General features: G+C 43.3%; 1 protein-coding gene across 1 annotated transcript; it reads right to left on the bottom strand.

Annotated features, from left to right (window-relative positions):
* Nucleotides 1-895: 895 nt before the first annotated feature.
* LOC116332820 (binder of USO1 and GRH1 protein 1-like) lies at nucleotides 896-13,536 on the bottom strand. The gene is made up of 15 exons (XM_039600940.1): nucleotides 13,387-13,536; nucleotides 12,434-12,479; nucleotides 12,113-12,217; nucleotides 11,850-11,935; nucleotides 10,871-10,978; nucleotides 10,716-10,784; nucleotides 10,450-10,548; nucleotides 9,594-9,650; nucleotides 9,362-9,523; nucleotides 8,986-9,087; nucleotides 8,700-8,810; nucleotides 1,831-1,944; nucleotides 1,521-1,637; nucleotides 1,111-1,224; nucleotides 896-965 (listed from the first exon to the last, which is right to left on the bottom strand). The coding sequence occupies exons 1-14, from the start codon at nucleotides 13,534-13,536 to the stop codon at nucleotides 1,168-1,170; spliced, it is 1,383 nt and encodes a 460-aa protein (XP_039456874.1). The 3' UTR covers nucleotides 896-965; nucleotides 1,111-1,167.
* Nucleotides 13,537-22,760: the final 9,224 nt, after the last annotated feature.

Here is a 22,760-nt window from a genome sequence, read left to right as displayed (position 1 = left end):
CCAGTGGGAGTATCCCCCCGAAGAGGGACAAAGGACCCCCTGGTGATCCTCTAATCACATGAGCCAAGGTGTGAAAGCGGGTGTGGTACCACTGGGTTTAAATCTGGGACTCTCGGCCATTTGACCTTAGAACTGAAGAAGCTTCTCGGATGAGAGGTGAAACGTCTTCAAGCAACTCAAAGAAGTCCAGACGCTTTTCTTTGCAAATTCCTTTAACCCAGCGTTTGCTCGGTTCATATTTGACCCAGCATTGGGTTACAAATTTAGAATATTTTCATGGCATTATCAAATCAAAATAAAAAAAATAAAAATAAACTTGGAGTTATAATTATATAACATTTGGATCACTCTCAATATGTGTATAATAATAATATTTACTAGGGCAGAAAAAAACAGAACGAACAAATTAGAAGAAAATAAAAGTGTTTCAAATGCATTTTGACAAAATTACCTGCATCTCATAAGCAGACACTTTTTACAGTATGCAAGCTAGCTGGTATTATAGGTCATTCTGACCCACAATATTACTGTCTATGCCTAAGAAGTATAATACATGAAAAAAACTGATGTACAAAAATAAGTAGTATATATTAATAATTAACTGAATATATGTAAATGAGATGGGACCTACTATGTGTAAAAATGGCTGAGAGGCAGAAAATGGGGAAAACAAAATAAAAACAAATGTTTAAACAAATTTAAAACTGATATAGTTCCATGCACTTTAACAGAAAATGATTAAATCATATATTAGATAGTTTGATGAACTTCCAATGTAAAGTTTGGATTATTTGAATAAATTTGTAATGAAGAAGACCTTGACGAATGCAGCTAAATTAAAGACATGAACCCTTAGTCTTTAGTCTCAAGCTCCTTCATTCAGGACTCAGGGCCATCTCAGCATTCTGCCTCCTCTGCTTCTCTTTCCCAAGCCTCTGCTGTAATTTAGCTACTTCCTCATTCAACTGGAACGGGAGGGAAAAAGGTAAAGGTACATTTATAAGAGTTTCTACAAATTAATTACAAACTGTGATGAGAAAAAAAAGCATGTTAACGTTTTATTTTGCATTAGAAATATTAGATATTAAATCTAATGAACAAAATATGAACCTCTTTGTTCTCGGCTTCAAGTTTCCTATTTTTGGTCTGCAGCTCCTTCTCATCACTTTATCTTCTGTTTCTCTCAGCACGAAGCTCAGAGAGTTGATCCTCTTTTTCTTTTAACTTTTCATGGGAAAGAGAAACAATGAAAATTTACTCATTTAACAGAACAAAACAAATATTAAATATTTAACCTGAGTATTTCAGTTTATGTAATTAATGTAAACATCAGTAATGACCTTTAAAAAGACATTAAATAGAGACAGTCATTTCCAGAGAGAAACTGCAGCTAAAATATAGTATTTTCGAAAATGTTTATATTTTGAGTCAAATTCAAACCTGAATGCATAAAAGAAGGAAACAGATATAAGGTAATAAGTTAATATAATAATTAAAAAAAAACATGAAAATAAAATTACCTCTTTACTGTTGGTCTCCAGCTTTGTTTTGAGGGATTCCACATCCATCTCAGTATCGCTCCTCATCTGCTTCTCTTTATTAAGCAGATGTTGTAGTTTTGATACTTCATCATTCAGCTGAGTAAGCAGAAAAAAAATTTAAGTTGTAGTGGTTTCAGGTTCTTTAATGTTTTCAAAGAAATATTTTAACCACTATCTGCTGTGTCAGTAAGAGTACCCATGATAAAGATTACTGAGAAATTGACAGTTTGAATAATTCTATGTACCCTCAAACAATCGGCTTCTTCATCATAAGTAATGAAAAATTCACCTCTTTATTCTTTGCCTCAAGTTTCCCCTGTGTGGTCTGTAGCTCCTCCTTATCTTGCAGCCACTTATCTTTTTCAACATGAAACTTGTGGATTTCAGCCTCTAGATCTTTGACCTTGGAATAAAAGGAAAACATCAGACTCATTTTTACTAAAAGGGAAAAGTTTCTGTATTGTACTGTGTAAGTCATCTATCTATCTGTTCAGTTAGGGAACATATTTACCAACCAAAATGATGGAATAAAGCTGGTGTTGAGTTCATCAAAAAAAATTACTACAAAGAACAATATCGTTGGGTTACTTAACGTAATCCCTGGTTCTTTGATAACAGAGTGAGGTGTTTCACTATGGGAATCGCCTCGGTGTGACCAACTACGGAAGCTCCAATGACACCACGTCTGTCTATGACAGACCTGTCGAGCTGTGCTCAGGGCTCCGCCCCCTCATACTAACACGGCTGACCAGCTCCTCCTAACTCATTCCAAGCAGATTTCTTTCCGTGCCTAAGCAAGGAGGGAAGTGTTGGTGAAACACCTCACTCTGTTATCAAACAACCAGGAATTACGTTAAGTAACCCAACGTTCTTTTTCTAACTTCGCTCGGTGTTTCACTATGGGAGATATGGTCCACTCCCGGATTGCGCCAGCTCCCGAAGCTACTCTCCAGTGCTACTCCAGGATCTCAGGTCGAACCTGAGGCACCAGAATCCAGCACTGTCTGAGCCAGGGATGACTGTGCAACATCCAGCCGATAAAACCGGACAAACGTGTGCGGCGTAGCCCAGCTTGCCGCCTCACAAATATCCTGGACTGATACACCTCTGAACAAAACCCAGGATGTGGCCACACCCCTAGAGGAGTGAGCTCGGAGTCCCGGGGGGGCCTGCAAGCCCTTACAGCTATAAGGGGCCTGCCCTTGTGAGAGGAGGCCCAGGAAACAAACAGCTGATCCGACTTCCTGAATCCGGCTGTTTTGTCAACATAAGTCCCCAAGGCCCGGACAGGGCACAAAGTGTTCAGCCTCTGCTCCCTCTCTGAAGAGAATGGAGGGGGGTGAAAAGCTAGGAGCTCTACTGTAGAGCACCTGTATGACGTTTCCAACACCTTAGGGACAAAGGCTGGGTTAGGCCTCAGGAGTGTTTTAGTGAGTCCCGGGGCCAGCTGTAGACAAGAGGGGTGAATAGACAGAGCCTGTAATTCACTAACTCGCTTGGCTGTGGTTAGAGCCAACAGAAGAGTGGTTTTAAGAGACAGAAACTTCAATCCCACAGCCCCAATAGGCTCAAAGGGGTGGTGGGAGAGGGCACCTAAAACGACTGACAGATCCCATAAAGGGACCAGTGGTCTAGAAACTGGGAGCGTTCGACGCGCCCCTCTCATGAAGCGACATACAAGTGGGTGCTGCCCGGCAGGTTTATCACCAAACCCCACGTGGCAGGCTGAAATAGCTGCTAAATAGACCTTCATGGTGGAAAAAGCTTTCCTTTTGTCCAGTGTGAAGAGTAGAAAGATATTTTGCTGCTATTATTTGCTGCTATTTTTATAATCATCATTACCATTTCATTATTAATAGTGATATTGCATTCAGATGTTCAAATATATTGGTATCATATTAGTCTTTATTACTGGTCCAGTAAGAACCACGTTAAACTGTTGAGTTGAATCTATAACCCGAAATGCTTTTGAATCTATAATCTTAAATGTTTATATGCAGACTGCATTGTAAAAGAAAGGCCTTAACGTTGAGTATACTCTGTGCCAAACTGAGACAGGAAACGCCATGCTTTGCAAAAGTGAAACCAAAAGCAGAGTCTGAGTGCAAGTATTTTGAGCCGGTTATGAACAATCAGGTTATTCTTTAGTATCTTTTATGTATCTATATCTTTTGATTAAGCTTTTAGTAGAGGTTCTTGATTAAAACATGTATTCAGTAGATTACATATACATAGTTTCAGTTCGGTTATTACATATATTAGAGTGGCTTCTGTCTCTCTGTCTGTGGAGGAGGCTCTGGCATTCTGAATGGTTTCAATAACCTTTGGAGGCATGCCTGCTGCCTTCAAATTCCACCTTTCACGGGCCAGGCCCAGAGAGCAACCTGGTCTGGATGGAGATGGTATATCTCCCCCGCGCCTGAGACAGAAGGTCCCTGCGGATGGGGAGTGGCCATGGTTCGTCCACCAGAAGCTGGATGATTTCTGCTATCCAGTGTTTGGATGGCCACCGCGGAGCTATTAAAATCAGTGACAGCCCCTGATCCCTCACTCTGATCAGTGTTGGGGAGATCAGGCTGAGGGGAGGGAAAGCATACAGCAGAGTTTTTGGCCATGGATGGGCCAGCGCATCTACGCCCAGTGGCACATGTGCATCTGACAAGGAGAAAAACAGAGGGCACTGTGCGTTTTCTCGCGAGGCGAAGAGATCTACGGCAACCCGGCCGTATCTCTGTCAAATCTGTTCCACCACCTGTGGGTGAAGCCTCCATTCTCCGAACAATGGATTTCCTCTGGACAGGAGGTCTGTACGCTTGTTCAGAATTCCTGGCACGTGAGTTGACCGAAGGGAGAGGAGCCGAGTGCTGCTCCACATAATTATTTCCTTGGCTATCCTGTGTAGCTGCCGGGAACGGGTGCCACCCTGGCGGTTGATATAAGCAACCTCAGTGGAGTTGTCTGTTTTCACTAAAATATGTTGAACCTGGAGATACGGCAGAAAATGCCGTAAGGCTAGGAGCACCGCGCGGAGCTCCAGTACATTTATGTGATTCACAGCAAGTCTCTGTGACCCAACGCCATTCACTGCTCTGCCCATCATAGTTGCACCCCAACCTGACAGGGATGCATCTGTGGTCAGCGTCACCCTGGAAGACACTTCCCCGAGAGGTACACCTGCCGGGAGAGCTGTCAGGCTCCTCCAAGGCCGGAGAGCCGCAATACAGTACTGAGTTATTTTTACACCACGACTGAGATGTCGGCGAGGGCACAGTTGCAGAGAAGCGACCCATCTCTCATCATAAGTAGCCCCAAATGTACCACCGATATCACCGAGGCCATGAGGCCGAGGAGGCGGAGACAGAGTCTGAGCCGCACGACTTTCCCCAGCTGAAAACGGGAAAGACAGTGAGTGAAGGATGCGATCCTCCGCTCTGAAAGTGCGATACGATAAGAGATGGAGTCTATTCTGAGCCCCAGATACTCTGTAAACTGTGCGGGTTCCAAGTGGCTCTTGTCCAGGATGATTGTGAACCCAAGCTCCGTGAGGTAATTCACTACCACCTCGGAGTCTTTGATCGCCTGCTCGCGCGATCGTGAGCATATTAGATAATCGTCTATGTAAGAGAATATTCTGATGCCGTTGTTCCTTAACGGAGACAGCACTGCCTCCACACATTTGCTGAACACCCTTGGAGCTAAGGATAGCCCGAAAGGGATAGTTTGAAACTCGTACGCTACGCTCTGATGTGAAAATATGCATCTGATAGGTCGATTGTAACAAACCAATCGCCTGTGTGAATTGAGCGACAAAGCGTCTTGTGTGTGAGCATTCTGAACGTGTACTTTCTCAAATGCTTGTTTAACACACGCAGATCCAGAACAGGACGGAGCGACGTTCCTTCTTTTTTCGGGATGAGGAAATAGCGGGAGTAAAAGCCCTGCTGAGCTTCTTCGCTCGGAACCGCTCTGATCGCCTGTTTGTATAACAGGGAGGATATTTCCTCCTCCAGCACATTCGCTGAATCGCCACTGGTCACAGAAGCTAACACTGCGCCGAATCTCAGTGGTTTTGCCGGAAACTGTAGTTTGTAACCATGGGAAATGGTTGACAAGACCCAGGGATGAACTGCGCATGCGCACCACCGCTCCAGCCGCGCTGCGAGCGGGCCTCTGAAGATGCGGTAGCGTAACGTCACCCCTGGGGCTCTCCCCCTCGGGAAGAGCGTGAGCTCCCCCTGCTGGGAACAAAGACAAATTGCAGTGATTTTCTTTTGTTTGTATTTTGAAACTGGGGGGACATTCTGCCCTTGGCAAACTGCCTGGCTGCAGAAATGCACGTTTTATTTCTTTTGTTACCCCCAAACCACAGTGAAGTGTCTGGTGACTCTGGGCAGTGCTTGGTCACACTGCCAGAGTGCTTAGGAGTGTTTGGTGACACTGTGCCATTTGTCCACAAGTCTGTCCTCCCTGAACTGGAGGAGGAGACTGAGAGGGTGCTCCTGGTGAACTGGAAACTTCTGGAGACCCTGAACCTTGGAGTGATTTGGTTACCCCTTCTAACACCTTCCTTCTCTTTGGGGGAGAAAAGAGAGGTGACACAGAATGCTGCAGGTGTGCTAGCCTGACCGCTTCTTTTTCCCCTCTCCGGGGTGTGATGGCCTGTTCTTTGCAGCAACTGCTGCAAAGGAATGCTTGCCCTAAGGTCTTTGGTTCTCTACCTTGGCCTGGTGGGCACCCTGCTGGCCTCCTGCTCCTCTCTGCATTCTGACCCCACTCTGTCTCCCTCTCACAGCTACTGCTGCTGCTGCAAAGCCAGCTCTTGGCACCTGCTGGGGCTGAGAGTTAGGTTTTCTGGGTAAGCAGAGGTTGAATGCTTCTCCCTCCTGCTTTCTGCGGGTGCTTGTTTCTCTCATTCTCTCCAGGGCTGGGCCAAAGAGACCCTTGGTTGGGTCATACGCTGCATCCATGACCTCAGCCTTCTGAGCATCATCTAGGCCTGACAGGTTTAGCCACAAGGCTCTCTTACCCGAGACTGCAAGGCCGATAACGCGGCCACACCCTTGGACTGCTCCCCTGGAGGAGCGAAGAATGAGATCATTAACCACGCAGATTTCATCCCAGAGGGCTGGGTTCGGGGAACCCGAGTCAAGCTGACAGGCCATGTCTTCCAGAATTTCTGCCTGATATGCTGATAGCAGTGTGACTGCATTAAGCGAGCATACTGACTGTGCAGCATATTTGTACATCTTTTGATAAATAGATACCATGAGGCGATCTATCTTGTTGGGCAAAGAAATGCTAGAAGAAGCTGAGATTGCCCTGCGGTTAGGGTGAAGGTGATACGCCACTGAAGGCTCCACTGCTGGGGGTTCGGTCAGTCCCAGTTCACCCATCCCCTGGATCTCAAGCTTAGAGCAGCCCTTGGTCGGAAGCTTGCTTTTAAAAGGGTTTGACCAATAGCGACTCATTTCTTTCATGCAGGCCGGGACTGCTGGCAGATGCTGCTTCTATGGCAGCAAGGCTGGTGGGAGCCTCTTGCCATCATACAGGTCGCGTTCTGCCCCTTTGGCATCCTGGGCGGCTGACCATGGGATGCCTAGCTTGGCAGCAGCCCGTTTGCAGACCTCGTACAAATTGCTGTCCACCGGGGGTGCAACTTCAGCCCCACTCGGTGGCCTGGACTGGTGGGGAGTAAAGGTAGAGTCATCTTCATGTTCCTTATCCATGTCCTCCAGGTCGAGGAGGTCGAAGTCGGCATCGCCCTCCGCTTCCTCGCCACCCGGCTCGCCCACGTTTTGATCGAGGAGGTCCTTGAACGATGGGGGCATGAGCGGGGACTCTTCTTCCATCATGTCCGCCGAGCTTGTGGAGGCTCGTGGATGACGGATATCGCTTGTAGCAGTAGCAGCCGAAAGGAAGGGGTCCTGACTGTTCATAACTGCTACTCTCAGCCTCCTTTCCAGGACTTTCTCTGGCATCAAAGCACAGTGTGGGCATCCCCGAGGGTCCGCCAGTGAAGCCTGAGCATGCTTGACACCCATACAGACGATGCATATTGGATGAGGGTCACCAGGCTCGTCTCGACACGTTAGCCCGTAAGTAGCTAGGACTAGCAGCGGGTGTTAAATCCGATCTAGTCGCAGCGGGAGTCAGCTCGTCGTGACACGTTAGCTGCACTCCGCTAGCCAATATCGTTAGCAACTTAATGCTAACTGAACCCTAGGTCGACCAACAAGCTAATGCTAGTGAGACGCTAATGTGGTTTGTGGCCTGCTAACAAGTTAATACTAGCGAGACACTGAACGAACAGCTCGCCGTAACGCGTTAGCCCGAGTCACACAAGGTCATCAACCTCGCTAACTAAAACCAGGAACCGCTGGGACAGCTCGCCTGACGCGGTTGCTGTTCCACAGTGCAACTCTAAGTACACTTCTTTCGAAGGACTTACTCAGCACGATCCAAACTGGAACCGGAAAAACAGCGTCCGGCGATGTACTCCTACACGGGACGCCTGAGAACTGTTAAGCAGCTAATCAAGTTAGCCTGGATGCGCTGAGGGAGCTCAAAGTAGTTTCTCACGGGAAGAAAGTGAGAATGAGTTAGGAGGAGCATGTCGGCCGTGTTAGTATGAGGGAGCGGACCCCTGAGCACGTCTCGACAGGTCTGTCATAGACAGACGTGGTGTCATTGGAGCTTCCGTAGTTGGTCACCCCGAGGCGATCCCCATAGTGAAACACCGAGCGAAGTTAGAAAAAGAACTACTTTAGAAAAACCTTAGCAATTTTAAAAACAAAAAATATGTGGTGAACAGAGAGATAGTAACGTCCATAGAGAAATTATAACTGATTGATGAAGTGTGAATTAATACAGAATCAATATAACAGAATATATTGTGAAATGGGCTAATGAAATATTTATTTTCTCACCGCATGGAGCTTCATGACTTCATTAGTTTTGTCTTTTAACTTGGCATTCATGTTGACGCTACGCTATGCTACCAAACATTGGCAACAATGTTAGCACTGGCAGGTAGCAAAATGTTGTTGTTTCTATTCCTCTTTTTGAAGGTGGTTGATGGACTCATATAAAAATATTCATTGAGATATAACTTGATATAAAACTGAATATATGGAGGTAAAAGAAATAAAAGACAAAAACCTCTGATTGGCTGGCCTCGAGCTCTGTCTTCAGGGTCTGCAGGTCTTTCTCCAGTGACTCATTCTTCGAACAGAGTGATTGTATCCTGTGTAAACCTACATTTTCCTCCAACTGAAAAATAAATGAAGAGCCATGTTGTTGTATTAAGCTTAAAACATGTGTCTCCTCACTCTGCTTTTAACAAAGGCTCAATTGCATAAAATGGCATGTGTTGTAATCTACCACAAACTTAATGGAACAGTGCTGATATTGTATGTGGAAGTTTGTGTTTGTATTTGAGAATTACTTTCTCCATCCTCTTGATAGCAAGGGTAAGCTTGGTGAACTTCCTTTGTGACTCGTCCATCCCTTTAAGTGTGTCATTTCTCAGCCACTGAAGTTTCTCCAGCTAACAAAAAACAAACACAGTGGCTCAGTATCACATTAGTCATACTGGTTATACTCCTAGAGATTAGCTTAATGGCTACATAATGAATGGGGGGGGCTTGTGAAATGAGGGCAGTAGTGTAAGCAAGAAAACTTGGACCTCCTTCTTTCCAGCTCTGGGGGAACATCAAGTGGTTCCCAGGACAGGTGAGATATGTGTCTCCACTCTGTCCTGGATCTGCCCTGGGGCCTCCTTACAGATAAGAGCAGTGTTTTAATTTGTTATATAGAATTACCTGAGTCTTGAGCTCCTCAATCTCCTCATCCTTCCTCTTGAGTTCAGCCTCTGTCTTCTGCAACTGCTCGACTATCTGCAGGAGTTCATTCTGTTCATTCTCATCATGCAGCATCAGGACATCAGCTTTTATATCTTTACTCGGAGACTCGTTGATAGGCATCTGCTTTCATTGAAGCATATGTGATTGAAAGAGCAATTAAAAAGTCCTTTAATTTGTTATATAGAATTACCTGAGTCTTGAGCACCTCAGTCTCCTCATCATTGCTCTTGAGTTCAGCTTGTGGCTTCTATGTTTAAAAAGATCAGAAGCTCATTACACACATGTTGAGGACGTTGTTTCAGTTTATGCAAGTGGATTTCTTTAATGCTTTTTCTATGGTTTGCTTTTATGTACATCAGAATGAAACTACACTTGATGGCAGTGTCTAACAAAATCCACTTATGCAAGTGGAATCCACTCATTCACCTGAGATCACAGACAAAAGAAAACAACATAAGAAATTAGTATACTAAATGTATATTTTGTTAGCATTGTTAACAAAATGTACATATTCTTGAATTGGTGAATCTCCAAAAGTAATCAGGTTGCAAAACAAATAGGATTTTAAGTGATCTAGATCAAAAGCTGTCTACATTTTAATCCTAAAAGTGGTTTTTGCTTCTCTAAAAAACAGGTTTGGTACAGTGGTCATCAGCATTGATGGCCATTGCAGCTCATTTTCCATCGACTGATTTTTACCACTGAAAAACTGATAACTGTGTCTTCTGAATGAAAAGACAAAAGTGTTTTTATTCAAAGAAGATTGCATAAAGCACTTGAAAAAACAATTATTTTTTTCAGATTGTTTTAATTTTTTTAGTTAACAGATCAGCTACTGATCAAATACGGCTGTGCACCCTCAGTATGTTAAAGACTTTTTTTATTGTTAAAAGACGATGTTCCTTCCAACCATCACCATGTGCTCACCAACTGTTTACTTTATCTCCTGACAGTCAAATGTAGTTATTTAAAAAGTACCATGATATGCTTGTCCTGAGTTAGTGTAATATAAGGTCATGTGTGCTGTAAGAGGTGATGTTGCTTACTTTGTTCCTCGTGGTGACAGCAAGGCCGAGGTTCAGCTGTGAAGAGGCCTCCTGCTTTTCTTTAAGCGTGTCAGGTGTCATCACCTCAGTTTTATCCAACTAACAAACAGAAGCACAGCTGAGAGGATCAATTATTTATTCATTTCGGTTAGCATAGAGCTAAGCATGGACTAGATGACAACTGTGGAAACATCTGAGCTGGTTTCATGCATTTAGACCACTTCATTCATGCTCTCCAGCCTTTTCTTCAGTGTCTGTATCCTCACCTCATCATTCCCCCTGTGCTGCTCCTCACCCTGCAGCTGCTGCTGTGCTACAGCTACTTCGTCATCCACCTGAGTTTAGAGAAAAAAAAATGTTAGCGCTTTTAAAATAAAGCTTCAAAATTTTGGAAGATTTAATTTGCAAAAATGTTACTCACATCATGGCTTGGTGAGTTATTCTCCAGTGTCTGCAGGTTCTTCTCATCTCCTTCCTCAGTCTGGTGTTCATCACTGAGCTTCAGGGCTGCAGCTTCTTCTTCTTTGAACTTGGACAAAAGTAGAACATTATGGAAAAGACGCACGTTTTGGAGCGATCATCAGACATAAAGAATATTGTGTGTGTGTGAAGGAAATGCTCTAAAAGTGAAATTTCAGACTATTTACAGTCATTTAGCTTAACACAACAAAACTGCCAGGATTATATCATGGACACACTGCAATGCATCCTTCTGATGGAGGATAAGATTCTATATAGATCATAGAAAAACACCTAAAGCTGGAATATTTCATCTTTTTTTTTTTTTTTTTTTTTTTTTTTTTTTTAATAAGAGGAAGATGAGCTACTGATCAAATGTAGCTGTGTTCCCTCAGCATGCCTCTGTTGCACAGGTGCATAATTTCAATGGAAGATGTCGTCAATTGAAGTCAAATCTAATGGATTATTTATTTTAATGACTTTGTTACTCTGTTACTATTTCACAGTAATTATTATTGCACCTTGTTTTTTTTTTTTATAAAAATACAAAAATATTATTATTGTTATTGTTGTTACCCCCCAAAAGAAGTCCTGGGAGGTAACCAATCAGGTCAACTGTTTGCACTGATTAAGGCCGTTGCCCTGTTGTAAAAGCTGTCCTTGAGTCTATTTGTCATTTGTCTAAGTTTGCCCCACTATCATGCCTTTATTCACAGACATGACAGTCATTCGTTTTTACACCATCTGTAATTTGTTTTTAGTGCAGCTGCTTCATTTCTCTCTCCTCCCCCTGTTTTTTTCCTGAGTTGCTATCTTATCTTTGTGCTTCTGATTCATCTCTGACTGAACTTTGTTGTTCAGGTTAGACTTCCCTCTGACACGCAATTCTGCTTCTTTTTTCATTGGAAGTAGATAAAAATTATGTCCATTGTTTACTTTACATGCTTGTTGTCATTTTTTGTTTCACCTGAGTTCAAAGCTTCACTTGAATTCCTCTCAGCTGTCCTATTTTCATTTTTGCTCCCTCCTGTCAGAAACACAAAACATGGGAGATTAGTGTTTTGTTTGATTCTTATAAAGTCATAAGTAACTTGGGTTGTATCTCTCATTATCCAACATCTTTTAAAATACCATTATAAGGGAAAAAAATATTCATAGAGCTCATTAAACCTGTATCAAACTGAAAAATGAATTTGTGACTTACTGTTTTTCTTTTGCTTACACTTGTAGGTGACAGTAACAACAAGAAGAATGGACACAGAGACAACAATAATAATGATGCAGTTGAGCACCGCAGGAGTCAAATTCTCTGAAGTGAAAAATTAAAGAAAATCATGAAATAATAATCTATCTATAATAATCTATAATAATAATCTTCAATGTCAAAAACAAAAAGCTTTCTTCATAATCTTCTAACTGCCAGTAAAAATTAGCAAGTGAAGAAAAGCAGAGTTTTCTGAAGTATTTTTATACACATATAAACAAGTACTGAGCATTACATTTGAAAATACTTGTGTCAGGTTACCTGGGCTGACCAGGAATCCAAACCCGTTTTTTAGACTCATTTTGTTCTGGAAACAAGAAGAAAATAGTCACAATAAAGAGATATACCTCTGCATTCATGCTGAAATAAAAAAAGAAAAAATCGTGTTGTTTAAAAACAGCATCCTAATTCAACTTTGATGTTTGCCACTATGTGATGATCTATCAACACTTAACTATGATCAGAATAATTTTATTTATTTTGAGTCAAAAAAGGTTAGAGTTCATGTAAATGATTATAATTATTTAACATAATTATGCTTTAACTGTTTCTTCTCTGTGGATGGCCTTCACACTGTGTAATGTTCAGCATAGAGGGATAATAACTATTACAATGTAGCTTGTTGTAAATTGCCTCACAAACAAACAAATACACCTTAAATCACCACAAAATCTGCATCTGAGAACTAAAGTTTTACATGTTTGAGGCAACAAGTTGTCACTTAGAACCACAGAGACAGTAAATTATACAAACAACCAAACATAAAGTATTTACCTCATGAATTACGCTGATGCATCTGCTTCCTTGCAGTGAGTGAGGCTGTGCAGCATTTGTCCTTCAGCACTGGTTAAACGAAATACTCACCTGCAGTAACAGGAGGCGTGGTTTCTTCAGAAGTCTGATTAGGAAAACAATTTGCATGTTGCAAGCAAACAATCAGTTCTTGCGAGTGTGCACATGTTAACCCTTGGATGCACAACCTACCAATACCTACACTCTTCCACGAGTGGGGTCAAAAATGACCCCAAATAGAAACAATGCATTTTGCTATAAACTCAGTTGTTATTTTTCAAAATCTTTAAAACAAAGAGTTGTAACATTCTCATATTTGAGGTATTCCTCATAAAACATGTTTGTGACAAGAGGCTCTTTGCATTTTTATTTATTTTTTCATTAATTTCAAGAAATTGCAGTTTTTGTATCACTTGTATCACTTTTGTATGCTTGCTCGGCATATACTGCAGAAGCTGGGTCTTCCCTCTGAAAGGCACAAGTTGGTCATCCACTGTAACACAATCACTGAGGATGAATTTCTGCCTGCAGTTGACCAGGAACAGGCCCCATATGTAGCGGAAAGCTGCCATGTGGTTTGTTTTCAGTCGGTAGGCTCTGGTCCTCTTGTCATCAAAGTGCAAGAAACGGCAAATATCTTTAAATCTTTGAATTGACAGAGTGGCCTTGTACAATGGGTTATGCAGAGGACTCTCAAAAAACACACCGACTGGTACATCCCAGTTGTTCTCACTTCCTGCAAGAATGGTCAATCAAATGAAGGCTTGGAGCTTATGTTTGATTACATTTTTCCACTCTTTCCCCTGTCTGTGGCTACTCTTTGTGCCTCCATGTTTGCATGTCAGATCTCTTCTATTATATTATCAGACATGAACATCTTCCATGCATCTATTGAGGAGACAGTACTAGACCCAGGTGCAAGCCCTGGCCAACTAATTCAGAATATTGTGGCTAGAGCAGTAAGAGGGGCTCATTCTGTTAGACTCAATATCCATTTCATCAGAGGACTCATCAGAGGACTCGTCTGTATCTGACTGGCCTTGTTCAGTGTGTGTGTGTGTGTGGGGGGGACGACAGTAGTCTGGGTCCTCTATATCTGAGATGTCAGATTCTGAGTCATTAAAAAAAACAACAAAAAAACCATCAGAAAGGACAATGTTTGAAATGCGCAGGAAACTATAATTAGGGCTGCACATAAATGGTCAGCAGGTGCGCATTCGCTGTCAAAATAATAGACACGTACCAGATAAGAAGTTGGAATGCGTGTTTGCAAAGATAAGATAATCTGGAGGAGGACAGACATTTGTTCAGAACTCTTAAAGATGTCGAAGAAGCAAGCTCTGTAAGCAATTACTTTGGTGTTCCTCCACCGCAAAAGAAGCGCGTATTCTCTGAATTTCCAGGAATACTTTTATTTTGACAGCGAATGCACACCTGCGGACCACTTATGTGCAGCACTGACTATAAATCATGTATGTTACTGTGTAAAAATTCATTCTTGATCCATCAGAAGTGTAAGTGGGTCAGTCAGAGTTGCTAAGAATGAAAGTTTCATAGAAGATTCCACAGGAACTGCTTGGGGTCATTTTTGACCCCACTTGTGGAAGAGTGGGGTAGTGATACAAAAACTGCATTTTTTTTAAATAAATGAAAAAATAAATAAAAATGCAAATGGCCTCATGTTACAAACATATTTTATGAGGAATACCTGGAATATGAATATATTACAACTTTGCATTTTAAAGATTTTGAAGAAAAACAACCCGTGGGCTCATTTTTGACCCCACGTGTGCATCTAAGGGTTAAAATGAAACTTCATTAAATGCTTTAAATGCCAGCATGATGTGATCTGGTTAAGCTGTTACAAACCTTAGGCCTTGACCTTTGACCTTGCTATGATGAAATGTTTTCTTGAGTGTGTCCATACCTTGTTTCGTTTGTGCACACAAACATGTTTCCAGGACAGACACAAACTGACAAATCAACAAATCTTAAATCTTAACATTTTATCAGTTTCTTGCTTCTCTGGAAACTGATGACATCATATCTGAGGTCTCATTTTAGTTTGAGCATGTAAGTACCCTGACAGGTGATCTAAAGAAGCAAAAGGAAATCTAGATATAAAGTGTACATAAAAAGTAAGTTCTGAGTATTGTCTCAAACTAAACTCAGAGTAATTGCAGCCAAAAGCAAATATCTGCAATCAGTTTGTCTTCAAAAACAGAATTTAAAGCTGTTTGTATGTTGCTTCACTAGTATCAGTTGTTCATGTGTTACTATTTCGGGAAATCAAATAAATGCTCCTTTTAGTTTTTTGCCTTTATTCAAATCAGCTTTAGTTGATAACATTTACTGATCTAATCTAAGAAAAAAGAAAACAAATCAGGGAAACATTTCTGCACTGAAACACAAACAGGTTTATGACTAAGTTTGTACAATGAAAGCATGAGGTCACCACAAATATTCAGTGCATTACTTGTCATAACAGCTGCTTCACTTCTTTACCTCAAGATCTGATCAGTTTCCTGTTTCACTGGAACAACACTGTTTTAGACTGTGGTGTCCTGTTACAGCTCACAGATTAAATGGGATCAGCATCATATCTTCCCAAGTCCAATCTTTTTGGACATTATTGTTTGTGGCTGTGGCAATACACCTCACAGGTAATGTTAGTATAACAACATGTGAGTGATGACAATACTGAGATGTTGATGTTTATGTTTAGTATCTTGGTTTAAGATCTCACAGTGATAACACTTGTTAAATAGAGCATTACAATTTGTTTTGATAAGATTTAGTCATTAAGTATTGAAATGCACTTTGAAATTTAAACCTCATGATGTTAGTGGACAAATAAATAAATAAATATCCTTTGCATTTTATCCACTGGCTGACTTTAAACCACAAATATGAAGCAAGAGGACAATTGGGACGATTCAAGCTCTCTGGGATCAATAAAGATTGACTTCATTCCTTCAAATGGTCGTAGACAGAACAACTCTGTCATCCCTGAAGCTGAGCCACAAATGATGCGGGCATCCAGAATTTTCCAGAGACTGTGACATACAAAAATACCACAAGAAATCATATTTAGAGTAACTGCATCAGCAGTGTCCTCTATGTTGTTTTGAGTTATTAATTATCAGTTGAAACAATGAAGGTGTGCTCAACACCAAAGAAACCACCCACACCCCAACACACATGGGGTCAATAATCCAAAACAGGGCATCAAAAGACCATAAATGGGTTTGGGTTTAAACCCTTTGGTTCTTAGAGGTTTGGTTTTGTGCTCCCTCTGTTTTGTGTCTGCCCATGTGTTTCCTCTGTTCTTTCTGTACCGCATCTATGAGTCCTGTCTTTGCATTTCCTGTTTTAGTTTGAACGTCAGTGTATTTTATCAGTGTGTTCTGTTTGTGCTCTCCCTGTCTCATCAGTGTAATCAGCGTCAGCCGTGTCTCCCAGCTGTTTCCTCTTAGTCCTGTTCACCTCTTGTATTTATTGTCTGCGTCTTCCCCTGGTTGTTGTACCATACCCTCACTTTCACCGTGTGTTCTCTCTGCTACCTGCCTGTTTAGTTTGTTTTTATACTCTCAGTTTGGTTAGTTTTCTGTTCGGTTGCTATCCAGCAATAAAGCTAAGTGTTTTGAGTTATATTTGCCTCCGTGAGTACTGGATTTTGGGTCCTTTCTCTCTGCCTGCCTGCACAGAGCCATGACAGTCCCAAAGTCAAAGGAACACTGCGGCATCACTAAGAGTTAAAAGCATTCTAAATTCTTTCATCTTTAATAAAATGATCAGTGTTGGTGCTTTACCAGGTGTAACGATGAAGTTTAACGTCTAGGCATCCATGAAAACAGAATTTATTACATTTAACAGAGATAGAAGTTAGCAGGAAGTTAGCTCCCTAGTTTTCGCTTAGACATAATACATGACAGATTTGTTCATATATATATATATATATATATATATATATATATATATATATATATGTAAGAGACGAAAACAGGGTGTTGCTGGAATGCTACTACGCAAGTAACCCTGGCGGAAGGGGTTACATGAATAGGATGAGGGACCTATGGATTCTTCACTACCCAACATACAATGACGGAGTAACAACTAGTAGCTCAGTGTTCCAACATTCGAAAGAAGGGACTGCTATCACAGCTAGAAATTGATGAGGTACAACATAAATGCTATGGCAAAGAGGAGTCAGGACGCCAGGTCAGGGGGGAGATATCATCACCCCCACCCGAGATTGGGTACATAGCCCCAAGTGCGATAGGAGAAGGATCGTTGAGTGCGAGAGGAACTGACCTGAAAGATAGGATCATGGCCAAGCTTGAAACCTGGATCCCCCGTGGCGGTTACCAAGATTACGTGAAGTACCCTCAGAAGGTCTGCTAGATGATGTTAATGCAGCACTACGGACGATACCTAAAACCACGATTACCGACACTAACAAGCTGATCTACAATACGGCAGCAGTGATCAGTGAGATGCTTGGCTACAAGTTGAACAGCCACAAGGGGCAGTACCCTCCATGGAGAAGGAGGCTAGAGGGCAAGATCAAAGTAGCACGGAGGGAGGTTAGCCAACTAACGGAGTTGCAGAAAGGTGCGACAAAGAAGGTGCATAAGAAATACAGCAAGCTGTCCATACCTGAGGCCTTGGAAACTGCCAAGCAAAGACTCACAGCCTTGGCCAGCCGCTTGAGGAGGTACACCAGAGAGACAGAAGGCAGGAGAATAAACCAGCTGTTCTCCACAGAACCAGCAAAGGTGTACTCTCAGTGGCAAGGGAACAATAAGAGAACAGCACCACCAAGGCTGGAGATGGAGCAATACTGGAAGAGCATATGGGAGAAGGACACAACCCATAATGGCAATGCTCAGTGGTTAGTGGATCTGAGGGCAGACCATAGCTACCTCCCTGAACAGGGTCCAGTAACCATCACAGTGGCAGATATCCAAGAAAGGGTCTCCAGTATGAAGAGTTGGACAGCGCCAGGGCCCGACATGGTTCACGCCTACTGGCTGAAGAAGCTGACTGCACTCCACGAGCGTCTGGCAGCACAAATGAACCAGCTGCTAGTTAATGAGAGACACCCGGAATGGCTAACCGAAGGTAGGACGGTCCTGATCCCCAAGGACCCCAAGAAGGGACCGGTCCCATCCAACTACCGACCAATTACCTGCCTCAGTACTACATGGAAGCTCCTGTCAGGCATCATATCGGCTAAGATGAACAGGCACATGGGTCAATACATGAGCGGGGCACAGAAAGGAATTGGCAAGAATACCAGAGGCGCAAAACACCAGCTACTGGTAGACAGAACATTCAGCCGAGACTACAAGACCAGACTGACCAACCTGTGCACTGCCTGGATTGATTACAAGAAAGCCTATGACTCAATGCCCCACAGCTGGATACTGGAATGCCTAGAATTGTACAAGATCAACAGGACCCTAAGAGCCTTCATCAGGAACTCAATGGGGATGTGGCACACAACACTAGAGGCCAACTCCAAGCCAATAGCACAAGTCACCATCAAGTGTGGGATCTACCAAGGAGATGCTCTGTCCCCACTGCTGTTCTGCATAGGCCTTAACCCCCTCAGTGAGATCATTAACAAGACTGGCTACGGATACCGGCTACGAAACGGAGCGGTTGTCAGCCACCTCCTGTACATGGATGACATCAAGCTGTATGCCAAGAGTGAACGAGACATCGATTCATTGATACACACTACCAGGCCATAAAGCAATGACATTGGAATGTCTTTCGGACTGGAGAAGTGTAGTCGGATGGTAACAAAAAGAGGGAAGGTAGTCAGAACCGAGGGGATTGAGCTACCAGAAGGCAACATTGCAGACATAGAGGACAGTTACAAGTACCTGGGGATCCTGCAGGCGAATGGGAACCATGAGGAGGCCGCTAGAAAGGCTGCAACCACCAAGTACCTGCAGAGGGTCAGGCAAGTCCTGGGGAGTCAGCTGATCAGTGAAAGAGGATCTGTATCCTCAGGCCAAGTTCTACAAAAACATTTAATAAAGAAGATTGGATCTGCCCCTGTTATTGTCTTCTCCTGAAAGCTCCCAGCTGCACTTTGCGGTCTTCTCCTTCTTCCTTCAACTGCTTCACTCAACTGCCTCCATCTGCATGTCTCCTGCTACATATATATGAATCTACCTCTACTCCTCGGGCACCATCTAAGCTTCTCTTCTCTGACTTTATCTCCAAACTGCTGAGTTTTGTGTCTGATGTACTCATTTCTAATTTTGTCCATTTTTGTCAATCCCAGTGAAAATCTTAACATTTTCAGCTCTGCCTCATCCAGTTTTACAAGTCAACATAAACACACACAGATATTTTTAGAGCCCTGACCACCATGTGGTACCAGAGCAAACACATTTTATTCTATAACTAAGCTACCACAAATCCAAAACAGATTGATTTTGCCCAGTTAACATAAAGACAAGTGGATCGTCTCTAAACATGAAACAGAAGACATACATTCAACAATCACCAACCAGCCTCCATATATACCATACACACATTACAGTACGAGTTCATAGCTTCAGCATATAAATGGTAAAAATGTTTCAATCCTTTCCAAAAACTCACAAACTACTATTTACTTTAGAAATTCTTTTTTAGACCTTGTGCTCAAAACAGTCATTGAAAAAAATTCTCAAATCTAAAATCCCATCTGTTCTCATCCTGCTCCTTTCTTGCCTTCCTTTTTTGAGTACTGCTTTTTGGGGGGCTTGTTAAAGAGAATTTCTAATTTATGTTGCAGGTAGACTGATGAACTACTCTGACTCACAGATCATTTACTTCCCATCATGCCACTCTGGCATGAAAGGTTTACAGAAAAGCCACCTGTTTTTAATGCATGCAGAAACCTTGAAACACTGGTTTCAGTGTTGACTTCACTCACATGTGACTTCATTAACACATGCCTCAACACAATTCCTTCACAGATCTCAGATTAATATCTAAAAGGCATGACAGTAGTAATTAGACAACCATATAAGATAATATATATATATATATATATATATATATATATATTGTCATGGGCTAAGTTTCCATTCAGCTTAAACACTCCCAAAAAAACTCCAGGACACAGACGGTTCAATTCCAGGAGGTTTACTGGGCATTTTGTGAAACTGTAAACACAATACAATGAAATATATGAAATATGAAATGTATTATCAATGCGATAAACTCAAAGCATCTGGCTAATTATCACAGCTTGCCAGCCTAGCCCGCATAGCTTATATGAGACACAACAAAGCTAACTGAATAACAGACAACAGTTCAAAACGTCACGCTTAATTGTACAAAATGAATTATACTCACAGACTTTGCCTTAGCAGAGGGAAAAAGGATTAAACCTGTAACTGTGGAGCTGACGGCTGCGTGAGCCCACACACCAATATCCAGAGCCACACGGTAAATTTACTTCCTGACTCCCAGCGTGCACTGCTTCCATGTTGTCATGGTTACGAAAATAAACAAGTCACTCTAAACTGTGATAACAAGGTAGAAAACACATTTCTGGAGGCATAACACTCCCCGCTTGGGGTCTTTAAAGAGCCCACATTAATTGGCAGAATCAGACTTTGGAGAAAGAAGCAGAACTACTTCTGTAATGGGACGAGAGAATCCTCTCCTATCTCCATCCTTGACGACTTCCACTTCGACTTTCCGGACCAATCCATCCTTCCCTGGAAAGGTTTTCGTGATGATGCCCATGGGCCACTCATTTCTCTCTGCCTGATTATCTTTTAGGAGAACTATGTCCCCTTCTTGAAGGCTCGGCTGTTTCCCTTGCCACTTGTGCCGAAGTTGCAGTGTTTTGAGGTATTCACGCCTCCACCTGTTCCAAAACATGTCTGCTAAGCCCTGAACTTGTTTCCACTCCTCTCTGAAGAGATCTGCTTCCTCGAACTTGCCTGACGGTAGAGGAGGCGTGGGACCTGTTTTGAGAGTCAGGAGCATTGCTGGTGTGAGAATGCAGGGCGACTCCGGATCTGATGACACTGGGATGATCGGCCTTGCGTTCATAATTGCAGCTACCTCGGCCATAAGCGTGGTCAGAACCTCATGTGTCAGGCGAGACTTTCTCTGTTCAAGCAGCATGCAGTCCAAGATACGGCGGGCGATGCCGATCATTCTCTCCCATGCGCCACCCATATGGGACGCATGGGGTGGGTTAAACACCCAGGTGCAGCTCTGTTTGTTGAGGTACTTCTCCACACTGTCAAACCCTGGATTTGTCTTGTCCATCTCCAGCTCACGGGAGGCGCCGACGAAGTTAGTTCCGCAGTCCGAGCGTATCTGCTTCGCGGGGCCCCTGACCGCAAAGAATCTCCTCAAGGCATTGATAAAGCTGCTAGCACTCATCGCTTCAATCACCTCAATATGCACTGCCCTGGAACACATGCACGAGAACATCACCGCCCATCGCTTGGAGTTGGAGACTCCTCCCCTTGTGCGGCGTGAAACGACGTCCCATGGTCCAAAGACATCGACACCTACGTAGGTGAAGGGAGGTGCTACTTGTAGCCGTTCTGCCGGTAGGGCTGCCATCTGTTGATGTTCGGCCTTCCCTCTCAGTTTCCTACAAGTGATACATCTGTAAAGCAGACTGCTGATACAGCGTTTGGCTCCCACGAGCCAAAACCCTGCAGCCCGAATGGCACCCTCAGTAAGATGTCTCCCTTGGTGTTTTACTGCTTCGTGATAGTGGGACACAAGCAGAGTGGCGAGGTGATGCCGGCCAGGAATGATGATGGGATGAGTCTCGTTCATGCCTAAGCCTGACTGCTCGATCCGACCTCCTACCCTAAGTAGTCGATCCTGGTCCATAATGGGGTGCAATCTCCACAAGCTGCTAGAAGATGGTATGTTGATTCCCGAGTTGATGCACTTGAGCTCTTCTGCGTAGCACTCACCCTGGACACTCTTTACAATGCACACTTCGGCTTTCAGCAGCTCTTCTTCTGTAGGACAACAAATGTGCCAGCCTTGACATTCGTTCTGAATCGAGCGAGCAAAGGAGCGAGCTACGTGGATCAAGTGTGCGATGGCTACACGGAGTGTGCTGAACTTGGAGAAGCGTTCAAAGCGTTGTGGGCGTACCACACCTTTGGCCACATGGGTGAGTCTTGTCGTCACCTGTGGACGCACTTCGGCATCGATGTCAGGGTCGACAAGATTGTAAGTCTCTTGAAGCTCAGATGGATGCCCTGATGCATCACAGAGAAAGGCTGGTCCTTTGAGCCATGGTGTACTGCTAAGCAGGGCTGATGCTACAGTTCTTGACCCAACGTCAGCTGGGTTGAGATGCGTTGGGACGTACTTCCACTGGCCGGGACAAGGTGACTGAAGAATTCGTTGAACCCTGTTGTGTACGTAGACATAAAATCTCCTTGACTGGTTGTGGATGTACCCCAGTACAACTTTGCTATCTGTGTAATAGGTGATGTTGTCAAACGTTGTGTCCATCTCTGCAACTATCATCTCAGCGATCTCGACAGCGAGCACGGCGGCGCAAAGTTCAAGTCTAGGGATAGTTAAGCCAGGTTGGGGAGCCAACTTTGCCTTCCCAAAGACAAAGCCAATCTCAGTCTGTCCCTGCTTGCTAGTTACCCTGATGTAGGCTACGGCTGCTATTGCTTTGACCGATGCGTCGGCGAAGACACAGAGTTCTCTCCTTAGGGCACCTGTGGTGGAGAGGGACGTATAAGGGCGTGGTATTTGGAGCCCCTCCAGGTCTTGGAGAGAC

The sequence above is a fragment of the Oreochromis aureus genome, linkage group 3 (assembly GCF_013358895.1).
Source record: "Oreochromis aureus strain Israel breed Guangdong linkage group 3, ZZ_aureus, whole genome shotgun sequence".
Taxonomy (NCBI): Eukaryota; Metazoa; Chordata; class Actinopteri; order Cichliformes; family Cichlidae; genus Oreochromis; species Oreochromis aureus.
Note: the sequence above shows the minus strand (reverse complement) of the source record. Positions and strands in the feature narration are given on the sequence as shown.